The sequence below is a fragment of the Vulpes vulpes genome, chromosome 13 (genome assembly GCF_048418805.1).
Source record: "Vulpes vulpes isolate BD-2025 chromosome 13, VulVul3, whole genome shotgun sequence".
Classification (NCBI taxonomy): domain Eukaryota; kingdom Metazoa; phylum Chordata; class Mammalia; order Carnivora; family Canidae; genus Vulpes; species Vulpes vulpes.
Window position 1 is genome coordinate 35,111,897 of NC_132792.1, and position 20,351 is coordinate 35,132,247.

Consider the following 20,351-nt stretch of genomic DNA (forward strand, 5'->3'; position numbering starts at 1 on the left):
CCTTTGGCCCAAGGCGCGATCCTGGAGACCCGGGATCGGGATTGAACCCCACATTGGGCTCCCGGTGCATGGAGCCTGCTTCTCCCTCTGCCTGTTGTGTCTCTGCCTCTCTCTCTCTCTCTCTTGCTCTCTCTCTCTGTGTGTGTGTGACTATCATAAATAAATAAAAATTTTTAAAAAAAGGAAAAAATCAAAATCCTGTTAATTATCTTTATTGAGCTCATCAGAAAAGTCTTTAAGTATCCCCTTAAGGGAAATTTTTTTTTTTTTTTTTGTCACAAGCAGGTATTTAAGAGCCAGGTAAAAATATGAAATACTCTAAACTGCTCAGATTTTATCACTTGCAAATAACACTGTCAGTTGTTTTCCTTAAAGTGACAGACCCACTTCATTCATTTTCTATGTCAAAAACTCAAGCCTAAATAACAATAACAATAATTTGTCTGTCAATCACCCTTTCAAGTGAAACGTGTTCCAAGACAGAGTAGTGACGTAAACTGGCAATTCAATCATATTAGTCTCGAAATAACCACAAGTCCTTTTTGAATACTTCTTTTTTTGTCACAGAATATTAAAAAGATGTGATCTCAAGATTTAAGACTTATAATACATAAATGTTATTGTTTCATCTAAGACATTTTTAAGTCAAACTGGATTTTTTTTTTTTTTTTTTTTTTTTTTTTTTTACTGTAAATGGGTAGCTGTGGCAGAAACAGTGTGTACTAGCATAGTTTGGTGCCACTTATTCACTGCCTTGATTCATGCTACAGCACAGGCAGCTTTATTTTCAATACAAATGTCAACACAGGGAAAAAGACAAAGCAGTAGCATTATTTTTAAAAATAGCAATGACTCTCTGGACCCTCTGGAGGGATCTCTAGGAGAACCAGGGTCCATGGATAATACTTTGAGAATCACTGTACTACTTACTAGTCTATCTACCTCACAGAACTGTACCGTCCTGTTATATTTTCAGGGCACAGAGTTAGCAAAAAAATGGGTGCTCAGGAAATACAAATTTATTTATTACAGATAGTGGCATCCTTACCATATTAAAATGTAGTTGAGTTACATGAGTAGTTCTTAATAGGGAGTAAAAAGATACAGGAAGGTAAATTATTAGAGATGATGAAGAGCTATGGATGTTTTTTTTAAATAAAATAAAATTGAGCATTCAAGGAGGAAATGAGAATAAGAATTAATTAACCCAGAATGAAGAGACATGAGTAGCCAATCTTTCAGAAATGATAGGAATAAAAGAAAAGTGTAGGGTAGAGGGAATGGAATGTGTGATCCGAGTGAAAGCCTAGAGACTCTGGATGCCCAGAAGACAATGGCTAGATTTTGTAGTTTCTGGGTCAGGGGGATGCCCAGGGGCTCAGTTTTTAACTTTGAAGTTAAGTATAAATGGATCTGGAACTCCAATAGGCCCTTCTCTATGGAACCCATGAGTTAAAAAGAAGTCTACATGACAAAATAGGGATCAACCACAGAGAAATCATTCTAAGAAGCTGTAAGAATAAGAAAAAAAAATACAGTAAACAAGAGCAATAACATCTATAACTGCTTGAAAGTTTCTATTTAATACTTTAAATCCAGAGTTAATCATGTAATAAACTATTTTCTCTGTCTCCACTCCACAGATAAAGTTGTTCCCTGAAATTCTCCCACACTGAATTGGATCTTCGGTGCTCATCAAAATTGGTCAGAGTAGGGGCAGCCCCGGTGGCGAAGCGGTTTACCGCCGCCTACAGCCCAGGGCGTGATCCTGGAGACCTGGGATTGAGTCCCGTGTTGGGCTCCTTGCATGGAGCCTGCTTCTCTCTCTGCCTGTTTCTCTCTCTCTCTCTGAATGAAAAAAATAAATCTTTTAAAAAAAAAAAAAAACTGGTCAGAGTAAAGCAGACAGTACAACAAAAGAAAAAATGAGAAAAGTCAGTAAGCCTAAGAAGCAAACCTTCAAAGGGATATGCTGTTTCATTTTGATCGCCAAGTGATGAAACAGCCTCCTCAAGAAGGCATGACATGTGGCCGGCTGAAAGATAATCCCCAACTCTCAGAGGCCATCACACTGCGGTTATTCTGATTAAACGCTGGCTCCCTTAATAAACAACAACAACCTTCTCCCCCCATCACCCACACCTCAAACCAAATCAGCCTACCTTACTAACATGAAGACGGCTGTTTGAACCACGAACTGGAGGCAAATTATCTTCCATTGCTGGAAATGTTTCAGTCTCATGGAAGTATACTTCATCTTCTTTTGTAATTTCTGATACCCAACTCTGAGAAGTGGGAGAAGAAAAGAAGATACACATACAGTTTGAAGTAATTAACAAGGTGTTAGAAAGGATTATATATCATCATAGTTTCTGCCGGGTCCATTTTTTGGGTGACGATTTGGTCATGCCATTCTATCTATAATGCCCTTCTACTATTCTTTTAAAACATGGTAAAATACACAATACTTATCATCTCAACCACTTTCAAGTGTACAGTCCGGTATTGTTATGCACATTCACATGGTGTTGCTATTCCTACTTTTCATATCTAACAAGCTTACTGACATCCATCCCTTCCATCAAGCTTTCCCTGAACTACCTAACTGGGCTAATGCTCCTTCCCCTGTTTTAACGCAGAGATTTAAAGTAATCCATTTACTGTTCATCTCTCTCACCTTCTGTAAATTCCTTGAGGGCAGAACCTGTCTTAAGTCTCATCTTTGTGATTCAGGAAACTAGCACGGCATCTGGCACATAATAGGTTCCTAATAATGTTTATTAAACTGAATTGTCACAGGTTCCAGGAAGAATTGAGTTAGATTATAGAATAGAAAAATAGAATACAATTCTATTATTAATATTATTCAGCAGCTATATAGGGAGGATCTAGTTGTTGTCAGACGCTATATTAAATTAGGCACCATGATACAGCAATAAACTATATCGTCTGTCCTAACCGTGTAGGAGGCAGGAAAATAAAAAGGGGGCAGAGAGGTGAAACAGGAGAAGAAACAAAAAGACCGTAAAGGGAGAAAGGTAAAAGGGGGAGGCATTACAGAGGAGGTCAAAGAGTAAGAGAGAATAGGGGAAGAGGGAGAAGTGGCAGGGAAAAGCATGAAAGAAAAGGAGACAAGACAAATCAAGAGGTGACTGAAAAAGAACACGCAATTGGAAAAAAATAAGTTTTGCAACTAAAACTAAGCTGTTATTCCCCAGACAATAGAGCCAAAGAACTCTGGATGTAAACTGCTATTTTATTTTTTTTAATGCATTCTCTGATTGGTTTGCAGAAGCTTTTTTTTTTTTTTTTTTTAAGATTTTATTTGTTTATTCATGAGAATACACAGAGAGGAGAGAGAGAGAGGCAGAGACACAGGCAGAAGGAGAAGCAGGCTCCATGCAGGGAGCCCGACATTCCGGCTCTCCAGGATCACGCCCCAGGCTGTAGGCAGCACTAAACAGCTGAGCCACCGGGGCTGCCCTAAACTGCTATTTTAATATGTAGATTAATTACCAGGTTTTTTATTTCAAGCCAATAAAATGACAAAATGAGAAACCTCAAAGTTTAAAAAACGTAGTATTCTGAGTTAGAGAATACATATTCCTTAAAATTGCCTTCCAGTGTATTATTCAACCCATAAAATATGCTGAAGAAAATCAAGTTAAAAAAAAAGTCTCTCCAGAATCTGCTTTAAGAAGTTATTTCCTAAGCAAAATGAAACCACAAAGGAACTCTGAGAAAATACAGGCAAACATGATTCTGGTGGAGAGGAAGCTTGCTCAAGTATAAAATCAATTAAAGATCATAAGGGATAAAACTAAAAGAAGTGATTACATAAATTTTTTTAAATGAATAAACATGAAAAACATCATATACAAATATAAAAGCTTAATGATAAATTGAAGGAAAATTCATTAGAATATATATGACAGAACTCTTACAAATAAGAAAACATCATCAGAAAAATTAATAAAGTGTTATCTCCTGGCCCTGATGGAGTAACAGGGACTGGATTTGCCCTCCTGCTTACACTCTAGAATACTGGATAAGATATATGAAGCAGCAGTTTTCAGACCACTGGACAACAGATAGCAGAGAACAATGATCCTTGGAAGAAAGGAGCAAATGAGGGAAGCTGTGCATTTTACCCTAATCTCCTCCTAGTTTCCAGGCTATAGCATAGGGAAAGGAAACCCTAACAGCCCTGTGGTCTCAATGAATTCAGAAGAACACAGTTCAGGCTTCAGAGAGGCAAAGATGGCAAAGATCCAGGGGTACAAAATACCCAAGATGAGGGAGCTAGACAGAGAGAACTCTAAGGATAACCTGATAGCACTGTTTCTGTTAAAGAAATGTAATTCATAGTCAAAATTGTTCTTACAATGAAAACTTGAGACCTAGTAGGCATCAATGGCAAATTCTGGAAAACATTAAAGGAAGAAATAATACCAATTACACACAAACCTTCCTAGAATATTCAGGAAGAGAGAATACTTCCCAACTCATTCTATGAGGCCAGCATTACCCTGTTACCCAAACCAGACAACATTACAAGAAAACTACAGGCTAATATCTCTCATGACAGCAGGCCCAAAAATCCTTCATAAGATTTTAGCAAATTAAGTCCAGCAATATATAAAAAAGACACATCATGGGGATCCCTGGGTGGCTCAGCGGTTTGGTGCCTGCCTTCCGCCCAGGGCGTGATCCTGGAGTCTGGGGATCGAGTCCCACATCGGGCTCCTTGCATGGAGCCTTCTTCTCCCTCTGCCTATGTGTCTCTGTGTCTCTCATGAATGAATAAAATTTATTAAAAAAAAAAAAGACACATCATGATCAAATAGCGTTCATCCCCAAATGCAAGACTTGTATAACATTTGAAAACAATGTACATAATTTACCTTATTTACAAACTACAAAGAAAATCTTACTTTTCTTCTCAATAAATGCAGGAAGAGCATTTCATAAAATTCTATACCCGTTCATGATAAAAATTCTCATCAAACAAGAATATAGGTACCCTCCTAAACTTTATAAAGGGTCATGTCATAAAATCTAAAGCCAACACTATACCTAATAGTGAATGGCTGGACAGCCCAGGTGGCTTAGCGGTTTAGCGCCACCTGCAGCCCAGGGCTGGATCCTGGAGACCCGGGATGGGGTCCTGCGTTGGGCTCCCTGCATGGAGCCTGCTTCTCCGTCTGCCTGTGTCTCTGCCTCTCTCCCTCTCTGTGTGTGTCTCTCATGAATAAATAAAATCTTTAACAACAACAACAACAAATCTCTGAACATAACAATGTAAATACAACACTAATGAACTGTATACTTAAAAATGGCTAAGATGGTTAATTTTGTGATACGTATTTTACCACACCAAAAATAAATAAATACATACATATACATAAAATTTCATACTAGGGTGACTTAGAATGAGCAAGATTGAGATTAAAAAATATTAACTTTTAAAATTGTAGAAAATATTAAATTCTTAGGAATAAATATAACAAAATATGCAAGAACTACACACTGAAAATTAAAAGACACTGGCACAAAAAATTAAAGATTTAAATGAACAGAAAACATATGCTCATGGATCAGAAATTTCACTATTATTGTCAATTATTACAAAATTGATCCATAAATTCAACATAATCCCAACCCAAAGATAAACAAGTTATTTTGTAGCTAGCTCCTGGCTAGCAAAGGACCTAGAATAGCCAAAACAACTATGAAAAAGGAGAACCAAGGGGAAGGACTTGGACTATCTGATTTTAAGACTTAATCATAATCAAGAGAATGAGATATTAAAGAGAGGAATTTTTTTAAAGATTTTATTTATTTATTCATGATAGACACAAAGAGAGAAAGGCAGAGACACAGGCAGAGGGAGAAGCAGGCTCCCAGCAGGGAGCCCGATGCAGGACTCGATCCCAGGACCCCAAGGATCATGCCCTGAGCTGAAGGCAGACACTCAACTGCTGAGCCACCCAGGTGTCCCTAAAGAGAGACATTTAGATTAATGAAAGAGAATAGAGTCCAGAGATAGACCCACACATACATGATCAATTAACTTTTGATGGTACCAAGAAGTTCCATGGGGAAACTTTCATTAAGCAGTACTTAAGGGAACCCTGGGTGGCGCATCAGTTTAGCACCTGCCTTTGGCCCAGGGCGCGATCCTGGAGACTCGGGATCGAGTCCCACGTCGGGCTCCCGGTGCATGGAGCCTGCTTCTCCCTCTGCCTGTGTCTCTGCCTCTCCCTCTCTCTCTCTCTCTCTGTGTGACTATCATAAATAAATTTAAAAAAAAAATTTTAAAAAAAAGCAGTGCTTAAAATCTTGGATATCTGTATTACGTGTGTGTATATCTATGATTTCTCCAAAATTAAAACAGATCTCAGACCTAAAGTTAAAACTAGAAACTGGGACACCTGGGTGGCTCAGTAGTTGGGCAGCTGCCTTCCGCTCAGGTTGTGATCCCAGGATCTGGGACAGAGTCCCGCATCCCGGTTCCCTGCAGGATATATAAACATATTTGCAAAAGATGTATCTGATGAAAGACGTGTATTTTACAACTCAATAAGAACACAAATAATCCAATTTTTTTTAATGGACAAAGTATTTAAAAGCTCTTCACAGAAGACACATGGATGTCAAATAAGCACAGGAAAAACCACTCAACAGGGCCAGTCATTAGAGAAACAAATTAAAACCACAGTGAGATATCACTGCATACCTAACAGAAAAGCTGAAATGGACAAAACTGGCAATACTAACTGCTAACCAGGATTCAGAGCAATAGGAGTTTTTATCCATCACCAGCAGGAATGTCACTTTGGAAAACATTTTGTTCATTAACTGATGAGTGGATAAACAAACTGTGAGATATCCACACAATACTATGCAGCAATTAAAACTATGGACATGTAACAACATAAATGCATCTCAAAAGCACGATGCTAAGTGAATCTAAGTGAATGAAGACACAAAAAACCACACACTGTATGATTATATTTAGAAAAGACAAATTCAAAAAAATAAAGACAAATCCATAATGATAAAAAGCAGTTCAGTGGTTACCAGGGACCAGGATGCAGGGTCAGTACTGACTGCACAGGGGCACAAGGAAACTTTTCAAAGTAATAGAAATGTTTAATAGCATAGACAGGTGTCAGAACTCAGTGAAATACAGACAATTAAATTTTTATTTAAATGTAAGTTATACCTCAATAGAGCTGATTAAAAGAAATCACTAAAGATATAGGCCATTAACAAAAGGAGAAATTCAAATGATGGACAAAAAAATTTAATGTTGCTAGTAATCAAACAAATACACAAATTTTTCAATTCTTTAATTGATTAAAAATGATTATAGGGGCACCTGGGTGGTTTGGCTCTTAGGGTCCTGGGATCCAGACCCACAGCCCAGCATTGGCTCCCTGCTCAGCAGGGCGCTGGCTTCTCCCTCTCACTCTGCCACTTCCCCCGCTCCTGTGCACTTGGTCTCCCAAATAAATAAAATCTTCACAAAACAAACCAAAAAACCCAAAAGATATTACAAGCCAACATGTTTGTACAGCACTATTTATAGAAGCTGGTGAATTATGTTTCTTTGATAGGACAGAACATTAATCACATAAAACACATGGGTGGGTGTACGAACACAACATACACGTTCACAATATTCTCCTGGGTTTGAGAAGCAACCAATACTACCTAAGTGATTACCACTAAAAGCCCTTCACTGACAAAAAGAAAGAAACCTAGGATTTTAGAAAAGTGAAGTAGACACATATACAATGTGGCAATGTCACAAAAAACTTTGTCACTGTATACCTTTATATCACTGTCAATTTGTCTCCATTCTTCTGCTGTAAAACTGGATGCTGTTGCTGGAGGTTTATCTTTCCTCAAAGCTCTACTTTCAGGAGCCAAGCCTTTAAGGCGCTTTTCACAAAATTCCGTAAGTTCTGGATAATGTCCTTCCTCACCAGACCTTTAAAAAAATTCAGAACTTTGCAGTTACCACTCTATTTAAGGATCATGTAGATTTGTAAACCAGGGTCCATGGAGCAGAGGGGTTCTGCGGAGAACTCCAGAGCCACCCCTGCACAGGGATGAAGGCTGGGCTGTGTGGGGGCTTCCCACTCACCTTACCCCATTTTTAGCTGTTAATCTGTGGAGTGATGCAGTGAAGGAAAAAATGGAGCTCCAAAGATATCAGCTTCCAAAACACAGTTTGCAAGTTAAATAAACAACGCTAATACATAAGGTAATTTTAACTTACAAATGGTAATTCAGTATTAAGAGACAGGTGGAAAGTGAGACTGGATTTCCTTCTCAAGGAGGAGTTTGTAGCTCCTTTTTCCCCCTGCCAAAGAGATGGGAAGAAAATGGCAGAGGAACAAGTTCAGAGTAACATGCCTCTAAATTCAAGCACTCAAGGAACAGAATTCATTCCCAGAGAGTGGTATGGAGAACTCTTGTTTTTGAAGGAAAACCAATCTTTTCCCCTTTTAAGTGATGGAAGAAAAATGTTCTCTTGAATGCTGATGAGGCTTATGTTCCTTGCTGGAAGTAGACCTAGCCAGAACCCTCTAAACTAACCACAAGATCAAAACAACTATTTTGGAACCTAAGGGACGGGGGCGGGGGGGGGGGGGAGTGCTATCAACAATCTCAATATGTGAAAATTCCCTGCAATGTTTCTAAGAGTCTCAGCTTTCAGGCAACAATACAATTGGTATACTGAAACATAAAAGAATTTTTATTTTTTATTTTTATCTTTTTTATAAAAGAATTTTTAAATGCTTACCTGAGCACACAAAAAATTTTTTCCAAGTGTTTAACATCTGAACATTTTTCAATATACTTGAAATCCAAATGTTCAACAGGAATTTTAAACATTTTTGTTGTTCCAAAGCCCCAAAATGACGGATAATCTTTGGCAGTCATGGCTGAAATGTAGTATAGGAAAATAGTTATGCAGCAAATATATATATAATAATACCATCTAGGTCTTTTTATAACATTTATTTTTCATTTCTATGGAAAAAGAAAGTGTTTTCTCTAAAGAGAAAGTAGACTTAAAATTCTCTCTGCTAACAGTCAACAGTCATGGAGCTAAATTACTAAATTCCTAAATACACAGATTATCTCAATCTTAAGTTAAAACACAAAGCACGTTTTAGTGCTATGGAGAAGAAAAAATCTTTTCCTCTACTCATTTAGGCTCAGTGCCTGAGACTCCAAAACGGATAAAAGATACATTAGCAGGAGAAAAGGTTTATTTTATACACACAAGGGGCAGGGCAGTGGCAAGGGCAGCGGGGTATTCATAGAAAAATGAAAACCCAAAGAAGCTGTTAGGCCTGGGAGGCTACATATCATTTTAACAAAGGGTGATAAGTTGTGGAGGAATAATTAGACAAAGAGAAAAGGAAGTTGGCTTCTAGGAAAAGGTAAATACATGGGAGAAACTAAAGAAGGATAATGGCTTCCTTAATAAGGTTTGTTTATGCAGACTCATCCTGGTGCTGCCCATCTACTGAGGTTTGTTCTCCTTTACAAAGAGAAATTTATGCCCTGCTACTAGGCAGAAAGGGGGAGGGTGAGAGTTCTTTCTGTCGTTTGTTAACTGTTTTCAGTTTAAAATAATCTTTATGCCTAAATGGCTTATTTGAGGATGGCATATTCTGTCCCCTTAGGTGCTCAAACTGCTTTAGAAGATAGCTTTTAATGGTGATTTCAATGACGACGTCTACTTCAGCTGTTTGTTCACGTTCCAACCATGCTTTGTGATTCAACACAAACATAATATTCTTAACCTCACCTTCTTTCCCATTCCCTGCCTCCTTACATTCCATGCTGCCCACTCCCGTCAACGACCAGCTCCCACATCTGTGTTCTGACAGCACGGTGCCCAAAGCTTTCTCACAGCATATATTCTAATTATGTATTTTTGTCTTCCCTCTTAGATTGTGAGATCTCACTTTATTCATCATCATATATTCAGGACTAACCTAAGTAGTACCTCTACCCTTAAGAAACACTTGAACGAAACTGGGAATAAGGGGGCCTTGGATGGTTTCACTTTAACGATACTGCCAATGATGATGATAATAACACCAACAAATACTTACACAGTTCTTAACATGTGCTGTGCATCATCCTGAGAATTTTACATATATTACCTCATTTAATCTTTCAACTACTGTTATCAGATAGGTTTTATTTCAAGTAGACAGTAGTAGTAACAGTTACGGTTATGGAGCTAAATTACTGTGTGCCGTGGATTATTATCTAACATAACCTTCAAAACCACTTTCATGAAGGGTAGTAATAATTACTCCCATTTTACAGAAATGTTTGTGTTAAGTAACCGGCTCAAGATCATATGTTAAGTAGCAACTGAGGATTTGAATCTCAGTAGGCAAATACAGAACCCACATACCTAGCCATCATACCCAGGCTTTTCAAATTATAGGTGGTAACCCCTGAAATCAATTTAGTGAGCTGCAATTAACATTGTTTTATAATAAGATATCCAGAACAGCAAAAAAAAGTCTGGCTACTTGACATACATACCATTAAAGTGGAACACCGGTTTGTAAAGATTTTTATTTCATGTTTATACCAATGACAACTGTGTGAATATAAATGCACGTGTTGTAAAATATATTTCCCATTGTGAGTCACTGACAAAGTGTTTTAAAAACTGGTACAGTAAAACATACTGAGTTGTAAATTTAAAAACAAGAAGTAGCAATGGGTCTAGTTAACCCAAAGTATTTCCCTCAGCATGCTTGCCCTCCGGGATTGTCATACATCAGACCTCTGCAGAGAGAAGGCTCTGTCAGCTTCTGCTGGCTTGGACTGGAGCACAGAACACACATCATCACCTCTGGGGTGAGATCCAGCTGAGAAATGAGATCGTGATCTTCGCACTATACCGGCAGAACCCGGGATGATGAATGCATCCCATCACAAGGATAGCCTTAAGAGTAGAAGTTACTGGAAAGTAACATGAAGAACTTCTAAATTATCAATGCTGCCCAGAACAAAATGGTTTGCATTAGGAGAATTTTTCTAAAGAGTTGACAGGTCTTTGATGGGAGAAACTTAAGCATCCAAAGGGATTAAAATCTTAAATTTGTCTTGCAATCCCTGAGATTTTAGGATTTGAATAGTGAAGAAAATTTTAAGTGACAGAGCCATCTCTTACCAATTTCATTCTGCACACTGTTTTAACAGTTCTCTGAAAATCCTTTTTGAAAACTTCCATGTTTCTTTTTTTTTGGGGGGGGGAGGGGGATTCCCCCCCCCCCGGATGCACATCTCAAGACTACTCAAGTTCCAAAAAACAAGTCTTACAAGGCTGTATTTGCTCTCGTTAGAACCCTCCCACATCCGCTTGTAATTTCTTTCATTAGCAAAATCCTTAGTTCTAGTTGCATTTAACCTCTTCTCCGTCATCTGACCCACATCCCTTTCCCATACTCCCGAATCAGCTGACAGGTGGGAGCCACCTCCGGCGGCCACCGTGGGAGGAAGTAACCCGCAACTCTCCCTCCTAGGCACGTTCTTTCCCGCACCGACGGGGCCGAGCGCCCTCTGCAGGCGGAGGCGGGAGGAAACGGCTTCCGTAGCCGTAGCAACGGCTTCTGTGTACCGCGCGGCCCGGAGCCGCCGGGGGCGGGGACTGCCCGGGAGCCCGGAGCTCTACAGCCAACCCAACGGTCACGGGCACTTCGGGCGCCTCTGAAATTGTTCTCCACTCCCCGGCTTTGGTCTCCAGGACTGGTCGCCGCCGGCCGACCCCGGCAACCCGGTGTTGCGACTCTGTCCCAGTATCCGCCACCGTCCGCCGCAGGAAACCAAAGCCCCGTTTCTTCATCCCATAACCCGTTCCCTCAGTAGAGTTCGACCGCGCCTTCGCTTCTGGGGGTCCGCCTCTCACCCCAGCTCCCCGAGGGCACCGCGATGCGGAGATATACTCACCTGGTTCCCAGGCCGCGCGCCGACGCCGCGATGGGGGCGGGTCGCTCCGAGCCCGGGCGGGGGCGGGACCGCAGCTCCTGCGCACCGGGGGGCCGGCCCCCACCCGCTGCGCCGCGCTGCGCCGCACACCCCAGCTCCTCCCGCAGAGGCCCTCGCGGGGAGAAAGGAGTCCTGGCCACAGAGCTCCCTTTATCGTTTGCGTTTGTTTTCCATGGAGCAAAAATGCCTTTTGGTTCTGGATTGTTATACTACCCTCCAGATAAATTGATAACCTTCCTACAGAAATATAATTAAATTCCTACAGAATATAAATATATAAATTCCTACAGATAACTATTCCTACAGAAATATAATTAAACCAGGGGATCTACAACGTAACCCAGACTTAGATCCTTCCCTTTACACAAAAGAGTAAATGAAAGATAAAGATTCTCTCTTCCTCTGTATGCATTCAACATCTTCTGAGCGCTGCTAATGAGACGCTGTACTGGGCACTGGAACGCAAAGACAAGAAGACATAATACAATTCAAATGAATAAAATAGTAGAGATAGCTGGATTTAGGAAATGGATTTAGGAAATGAATTTACTTTTATAATTTTAGGTTAGTGTCTGGCACATAATAGGAATTCAATAATGCATTTCTCTTTCCCCTTGGCACCCAAATTAGATCTACAGTACTGTATCAGGAAAGGATAGTGGCAAAAATTCTGCTGAAAATATGACTATTTTTATTATTCCCATAGCCAGTGCTAGATGATGTTAACTTTGCACATTGATAGACACAGATTCGAACTTTAGAGTAATCCTTAAGTTTGCTTTATTAAATTGCCATGGCAAACACAGCATCACATACCCCAGTCCATGTAAAGGCACTTCACACCTCATTCCAGCAAGCAGACTTCACTCAGAACTAGGTCTTAGGTTTAAAACACAGACTACTGGGATCCCTGTTAGTTACTGTCTGCCTTCAGCTCAGGTCATGATCCCAGAGTCCTAGGATACAGTGCCACATCAGGCTCCCTGCTCAGTGGAGTGAAACCCTGCTTCTCCTCCTGCTTGTGCTCTCTCTGGCAAATAAAATCTAAAATTAAAAAAAAAAAAATACCGACTACTGTAACTTGACAACATTTTACTTTCAGAATAGGAAGAAATTCTTTTAAGTATATGGGGAAATGGTTGTAATTCCACATGGTCTGTAATTTTTTCATTTGCACTTAATACTTTCTTCTGGTTATAATTATGTATATACATACATACATATACTTTATGCTGACTTAAAAAGGATAAAAAGCAATATGAAGGGAATAGACTATGTAGGCAAATGAAAATTATCACTATCATCTTCACAGAGGTTAAAACATTGTACCCTAGAAACAAGGATATTTTAGTTTTTCTTTGAATGTGTACATTCCAATATACATTCAAATATACAAAGAAAAATTAGCCTGTAGAAATTAAAATTACACCAGAAATGAAAATCTCAATAGATGGATTAGAAAGTAAAATTAAAGGAATTTTTCAAAGAACAGGATAAAAGGAAAGACAAGAAAGGTCAATAAACTCTAATATTTTATAAAAGATCTAAAGAAAAGAGAATATTGAGGGTAGGGAGTTATTAAACAACTGAAGAAGGGTCTCCTGCGTGGCTCAGTCGGTGAGTGTCCCCAACTCTTGGTTTCAGCACAGGTGGTGTCTCAAGGCTTGTGAGATCCTGCCCTGCATAGGGGCTCCATGCTCAGCTAAGAGTCTGCTTGAAGATTCTTTTTGCCCCTTCCCCCAAATGTGTACACATGTACTCTTTCTCTCTCATATAAATATATCTTAAAACAAAAAAAAAAACAATTCAAGAAAATTTCCCAGAACTGAAGAGCTTGACTTTCCAGACTGAAAATACCCACCAAGTGACCAGAATAGTGGAAAATAGCCCCATACCAAGGCACATACTTTACAATTTCAGTACACTGGCAAAGAAAATTCTGTTTCCAGGAAAAAAATGAAAAAGAATTAGGAGGAAGAATGATTTTAGACTTCTCAACAATAATACTGAGGGGCACCTGGGTGGCTCAGTCAGTTAAACATTTGCCTTTGGCTCAGGTCATTATCTCATGGTCCCTGCTCACCTGCACACTGGATGGAGTAGTCTGCTTCTCTCTCCCCCTCTGCCCTTCCCCCAACTCATACACTCAAGTGCTCTCTCTCTCTCTCTCTCTCAAATAAATAAAATCTTAAAAGAAAATACTAGAAGCTAGAAAACTATACAACAATCCTTCAAAATTCTGATGTTGGTTAAAAACAACACAAATGGTCATTTCAGGCAAAGAGAAAAGCATGAGAAAGGCACAGGTAAGAAAGAAATAAGGCATGTTACCTGCTTAAGGAACTGCAAACATCTTAGAATCAAGAGAGGTGGGTTGAAGTGAAGTGGTGACAGAGATAGAAAAGGAGTCAGAGACTCCTGGGTGGCTCAGCAGTTGAGCCCTTGGCTCAGGGCAGGATCTCGGAGTCCCGGGATTGAGTCCCGCATTGGGCTTCCTGCATGGAGCCTGCTTCTCCCTCTGCCTGTGTCTCTGCCTCTCTCTCTCTCTCATGAATAAATAAATAATCTTTTTTAAAAAAAATACAGTAACGGTGATAATAATATTTATTAGGCTGAGTCTTTATGGATTCATTTTATTTTCCAGCTAACCTGTGAGATAGGCACTATTATTTCATTCCTACCTTACAAATGGGGGAAGTGAACTCTGGTGAAATCACATTGCCTGTTAACAAAGGACACAGGATATTTGAACCCAAAGCCTTTCACCAAAGTCCACACTGTTTACTGAGCTCTTAAGTACTAACCAATTCACCATTAAGTCCTATTAGCTCAACTCCAAAATGCTATCTTACAACCAGCCACTTCTTAGTTCCTCCAACTGCTACCACTCTGGCCTAGCCATCATTGTTATCCTGAACTACTACAGGTGGCCCTTAACCAGCTTCCCTATCCATCACCCATCCCTACATTGTCTATTCTCACTGAACAGCCCAAGTTATCTTGTAAGTCTTAAATCATGTTACTGTTTACTCCCATCATGAGACCATAAACAAGCAGGCCTCTGCCTACCTCAAAGTTTGAGTCACATGGGCTTCATTCTAAAGTGGGAACAAGGCGAACTACTTTCCACCCCTAAGACATTACACTGGCTGTTTCCTCAATTTCAGGAACGCTCCTTCCCCTGTCTTACAATGTTAGGTTCTTTCTCATCCTTCAGCCCTCTGGCTCAAATAACCACTCTTTCTTGATAATTTTCTACACAGAACTTATTCTAAGAGGAGAATGGAGATGGAGATGAATGAAGTGGAGATGTCCATGTATTTGTATCATGTGAGGAGGAAACTTGTTTTTACATCTTCTCAGTTTACACTTTCTCACCTTATATAATTCAGTCTTCCTTAAGACTGGCCAACTTTTTAAAAAAGATTTTTATGTAGTCTCTACACCCAATGTGCAGCTTGAACTCACAACACCAAGATCAAGAGTTGCATGCTCTATGGACTGAGTCAGCCAGACCCCTTTAAGATTGGCTTTTTCGTTTTGAAAGAGACAGGCAGACAGAAACAGCAGGAGGTGAAGTGTGTACAGGGAGAGGGAGGAGGGGGAAGAGAGAGAGAATCGTAATCTCACAACTCTGAGATCATGACCTGAGCCAATATCAAGGATCTGGCACTTAACCAACTGAGCCACGCAGGAGCCCCAAGACTGGCTATTTCTGATTTCACCTACTTAAGTTTTCACAACTTTAATCTCTGAACATATCTTCAGAGTCTCAAAGCACTGTACTGACCATCATAAATTCCTCCACTTTGAAAATGAAGCTGAGATTAAAAGAAATGAGCTAGTCACTGAGTAGCAGGGGCTGAATCTGAACCAATTTCCATGCTTTTCTCATGGATATGCATGTCGTAGTTATTGGCAAGCAGTTTAAGCAGAGGACAAGTTATATGTTAACTTTAAGCTCAGATTTGCTGGTATTTATACAGCACTATTTGAAACTGTCTTTAAGATTTATTTTTTAGAGAGTGAGTGTATGGAGGGGAGGAAGAGGGCAGAGGGAGAGAGTGAAAGAGTCCCAAGCGGACTCGAGACTGGGTGCATAGCCTGACTAGGGCTCAATCCCACCACCCTGAGAGTACGACCTGAGCTGAAACCAAGAGTCAGATGCTTAACCAACTGTGCCACCAAGGCACCCCCAAAGCAATCTTTTAAAGCAATTTATTTCTATTTTACCTTTTTTTTTTTAAAAAAAAAACCGTCCCAGTGGGGAAGAGGTAAAGTTACTTCCATTTTTATAGATGAAAGGGACACAAAGAGGCAACTGTTTGAAATGCTGGTCTTGAGTTCCAGTGGTAATACTATTTCCATTAAACCATGGTCTAGTTAACCAAATAATATTCAATTAAACCAAAGATAAGTAAAAAACCTATGATAAAATCAAAACAGTTAAAGAGCAACATTATCTGAAGTGTTAGGGTTTGTTTAGGGGACGTCATAGCATATTTATTGGGACTCTCTTGCCTAAAAAAGACAAGGTCAAGGAGGAATATAGCTGAATTACAAAATTATGAAAGGTATGGCTAAAGGAGAACCTGGACTCAGGAAGCACTCTAAAAATCTGAGCACGGTAGCATTTTGTATAGCACATAAAAAAAAATACAGAATTTGGTATTCAAGGATGCAGTAGAAATTCAGGTGTTTTAAAAAATGGCACAATTTTTTGAATATTCAGAGACACACATAGCTATTAGTGAAGGTAGAATATATCTAATCTTCGAAATGAATGTCAGATGGCATCCCAGAATGATGTATTCCTGGAGCAAATGGGAGTATCTTTGTTTCCATATCCCTAAGATTAATGTGAAAGTTTTAAACATTTATCCACAGGTCAATGTAAACCAGTCCCAATTTTTTTTTAATATCCTGAAAGCAGAATTTTTTACCTTAATGATTACATCCCAGAAACTACACCTGCCTTAATAATCTGCTTCATGTACTTTACTTACGGCTGATTTTGCTTTACAGATGCAACCATTAAAGTTTCTTTTCCCTCATCCGAAATTTACTTAAGATTTTATTTATTCATGAGAGACACAAAAAGAGAGGCAAAGACATAGGCAGAGGGAGAAGCAGGTTCCATGCAGGGATCCTGATTTGGGACTCAATCCCAGGACTCCGGGATCACGCCCTGAGCCAAAGACAGACGCTCACTTGGTGAGCCACCTGGGCGTCCCACCCTCAGCCAATATTTAAAAACATAGTCAAGCATTATATACAAATACAGAAGGCCTATATCAAGGAAAAATGAAAAATTTAACTCAAAATAATGCATTCATGCTAAGTACATTAGTATACACAGAACAAAATGATGCTGGAAAGTTTACAGACTTGGTGATGTAAAACAGTAGTTTCCAAGGAACTTAATCAGATTTTCAAAGAGCCCTAGAAACTTCATTTTTAACAAGGCCCCCACAAGATTCTAAGCCTTGATTAAAAGTGTGGTTTAAGGAAGCACTTTTTCACCCTGTGTCAGATTATATATACAATAAAAGTAAATTATTATCAATTATTGAAAAAGCTTTTCTTTACAGAAACTATTGATACCTAAATACAAGATGGATTTTAAAATGAAATCATGTGTATTTGTATTCATAAAGATATATACACTAATCAAAGGCTATACAACATTAACAGCAAATCCAGGTACAAACGAAGATAATCCTCTGAACTCCATGTTTCATCGAGCATCAAAAACCACCACTGTATTAAAATGAAATTAAGGACAAAAAGCATATTTAAAAATTGTATGAAGGATTTAACACTTCCAAGTCACTTTCTCTTTGCAATAGCTAATCTAAAATGCAAAAAAGAATGAACTATTTACTATGGCAGTTGGAAATGAACTTAAAAAAATGTTTTTCAATTTTTATTAGTCCCCTTTCCATGATATGAAAGACCAATGCACCAAAAACCCCTAAAGTAATGTTAGCAAGATAACTTACTGGCTTAAAAAATATTGTAATTGTATATTAATTACCACATAACAATGTACTTTCAGTCTTTTAGCTAATTTAATTTGTAAGCCTCACTTTTTCCATTAGGTAGCATTCATTCACAATATTTGTATTTCTCCTTGTATAATTTAGTTTGTCCTTAAACTCAAGAAGGAGTATAAGTAAAATAAGTTAAATACAGATCCTGAAAAATGGACTTATGAGAACTAGTATTTAGATACTTAGTAGATGCCTCTACACAGGATTAATTTTTATTATGAAAATAAAAATAAAAGGATTATGAAAAATCCTAATCATGCCCCCCCCTTTTTGGTAAGTAGTTCAAAGCACTGGAGCATTATTCTTCACTTCCACCTCCTTCATATGTAACCAGTTAAAAGGATACATCTTTTAGTCCTTTTCTTGTACATTATTCTATATCCACATTCTCTGCATCTGATTGGATCCCTGGATTTTATTTCGTTTTCTGTGTGACATTCTAAAAAAGAAAGCATATTTATTCAATGTCTAAAGGGAAAATATGACAGACAAGCAAATTATCCTAACCATATTTTTTTTAATTTTATTTTTTTTTCTAACCATATTTTCACCCAAAGCACTAAAATGTACTCAATCTCAAGAGTATGGTGCTATGACCACGTTAAAAAGAAAAGCACAGGCTCCAAATGGCCTCACTTAGGTTAAGGTGCCACTTTGGTAGACCAAGACTTAACACATAACCTAACCGCAGTTTCAACCCTGCAGAAATGTAACCTGTGACCAGTTAACGTGGTCCTTGTCCGCATTAGAAAATTTACTGCTTTTCCGTTCCTCTTAGAACAGCGACCTTACCTAAAACAACGAATCCTTTGCTAATAATGTTTTTCCACTCCTCTCTACCTTTAATTTTCTGTAGCCCTTTGGAGCTCCCATCTACTTCCTAGACAGGATGCTGCCTGATTCATGAATCCATTAGTAAAGCCTATTACATCTACTCAGTTGAACTTTTATTATTTAACAACCAATATACTAAGGAGCAAAGGAAAAAAGTTGTGGGCAGTGCATTTTTTCTTGGAGAGAAAATGAACTCTTAGTGATAGAATTTTTTTTTTTTTTACAGTCGCTAGTATTCTGCTTTATAACTTTAAAGATTACTCACTGAAGTCAATGTTAAGCGTAATTATTTCAAAACTCTTCCTACTTTCCGTTACTTCTACTCTTACCTCCGCAGATATAGATCATTGGCTGCTGCTTTGGGGGTTGAACGTCCTTCTGGGTGTCCATTGATAGTCCCTGAAATCACAGACTCAAATACTGAATAACTCAAAGGGACTCCTCACAAATCCAACTTTCCCAAAATTCCCATTTTTCCGAGGGAAACCTAAAAAGGTCCCAACTCCTAACCTGTGCTTTTTCAAACCCAATGGGTAGAGCTAAAGGACGAAACAAAAACACAACGTTTTGTGCACTTAGCCTCAAACTGGACACAGTAACATCTCACACATATTGTTTCATTATCACCTTTACAACAATCCTAGAAGTACTATCCTTACTTTACAGATGAAGAAACCCAGCCCTGTAGAAGTCAATCTGCGCGGGATTATTCAGCTATGACGAGGCAGGGGGCACTGGAATGACGGCAAAGCTTGCGTTCCCATTGTAACACAAGTCCTACATTTCCAAAACTTAGCAGAAGGCCAATTATATCCCTCAACAAAGGGCTATGCGAACCGAAAATAAAGGGAGAAAGAAAGACTCTCAAAAGCCAAACAGCTAAACTGAACGAAACAGAACAAAGGATTAACACCACCCACTCAATCCCCAGCTCCTCCCAATTCTAACCTCATACTGAACCTTTCTAACCTTGAGGGTCTTACCAGTTTAAATCCAAATACCCACCTCCAAATCCTAACCAACTACTTCCCTGACCACGCAGCCCGGAGAAACTTCCTGCTCTGAGCTTCGAGGCGGATTACGGCTCGTCCCTGTGTCGCAGCCAACTTCCGGCGCTGGCATTTGACGCATGGAGTCCCTGCCCCTTCCGCCCCTTCTTCCGCCTCCGGGCGTGGCCGAGGACCCGGATGGTATTCAGGCGGTGAGCCGGGAGCTTTCGTTTTGTTAGGCCGCGTGGAGAAGTGTTCGTGTTTTGTCCCAACTTACTTCACTTTTCAGAAAAGCAAAGCATTTCAGTAGTTCCTCACATCGAAGGAAGTCAGATATTCTGGCTAATGAAGTCAGTAGAAAGTAACGCTTCTCCGGGAGGCCTGAGGGCTAGAAGAGAAAGCGAGTGCCTGACCAGTGCTCCCGGAATCCTAG

At 39.3% G+C, this 20,351-nt stretch overlaps 2 protein-coding genes across 3 annotated transcripts in view; both read right to left on the bottom strand.

The window, feature by feature from the left end:
* SPAG1 (sperm associated antigen 1) overlaps positions 1–12,092 on the bottom strand; it is a 61,957-nt gene extending 49,865 nt beyond the window's left edge. Inside the window, exons 1-4 of one of the 2 annotated variants that reach the window (XM_072734171.1) lie at positions 12,004–12,092; positions 8,819–8,960; positions 7,840–7,999; positions 2,163–2,285 (exon numbers count right to left, since the gene is read on the bottom strand). In XM_072734171.1, the coding sequence (XP_072590272.1) occupies positions 2,163–2,285; positions 7,840–7,999; positions 8,819–8,958 (423 nt within the window). In that variant the 5' untranslated portion in view covers positions 8,959–8,960; positions 12,004–12,092. The remainder of the gene's footprint in view (positions 1–2,162; positions 2,286–7,839; positions 8,000–8,818; positions 8,961–12,003) is intronic. The other variant, XM_072734170.1, reaches the window with a different exon arrangement.
* A 706-nt stretch (positions 12,093–12,798) lies between these two features.
* Positions 12,799–20,041, bottom strand: POLR2K (RNA polymerase II, I and III subunit K). The gene is made up of 4 exons (XM_025994770.2): positions 19,935–20,041; positions 19,259–19,328; positions 18,442–18,534; positions 12,799–17,802 (listed from the first exon to the last, which is right to left on the bottom strand). Exons 2-4 carry the CDS (start codon positions 19,317–19,319, stop codon positions 17,780–17,782), a joined length of 177 nt encoding a protein of 58 aa, XP_025850555.1. The 5' UTR covers positions 19,320–19,328; positions 19,935–20,041; the 3' UTR covers positions 12,799–17,779.
* Between the last annotated feature and the right edge of the window lie 310 nt (positions 20,042–20,351).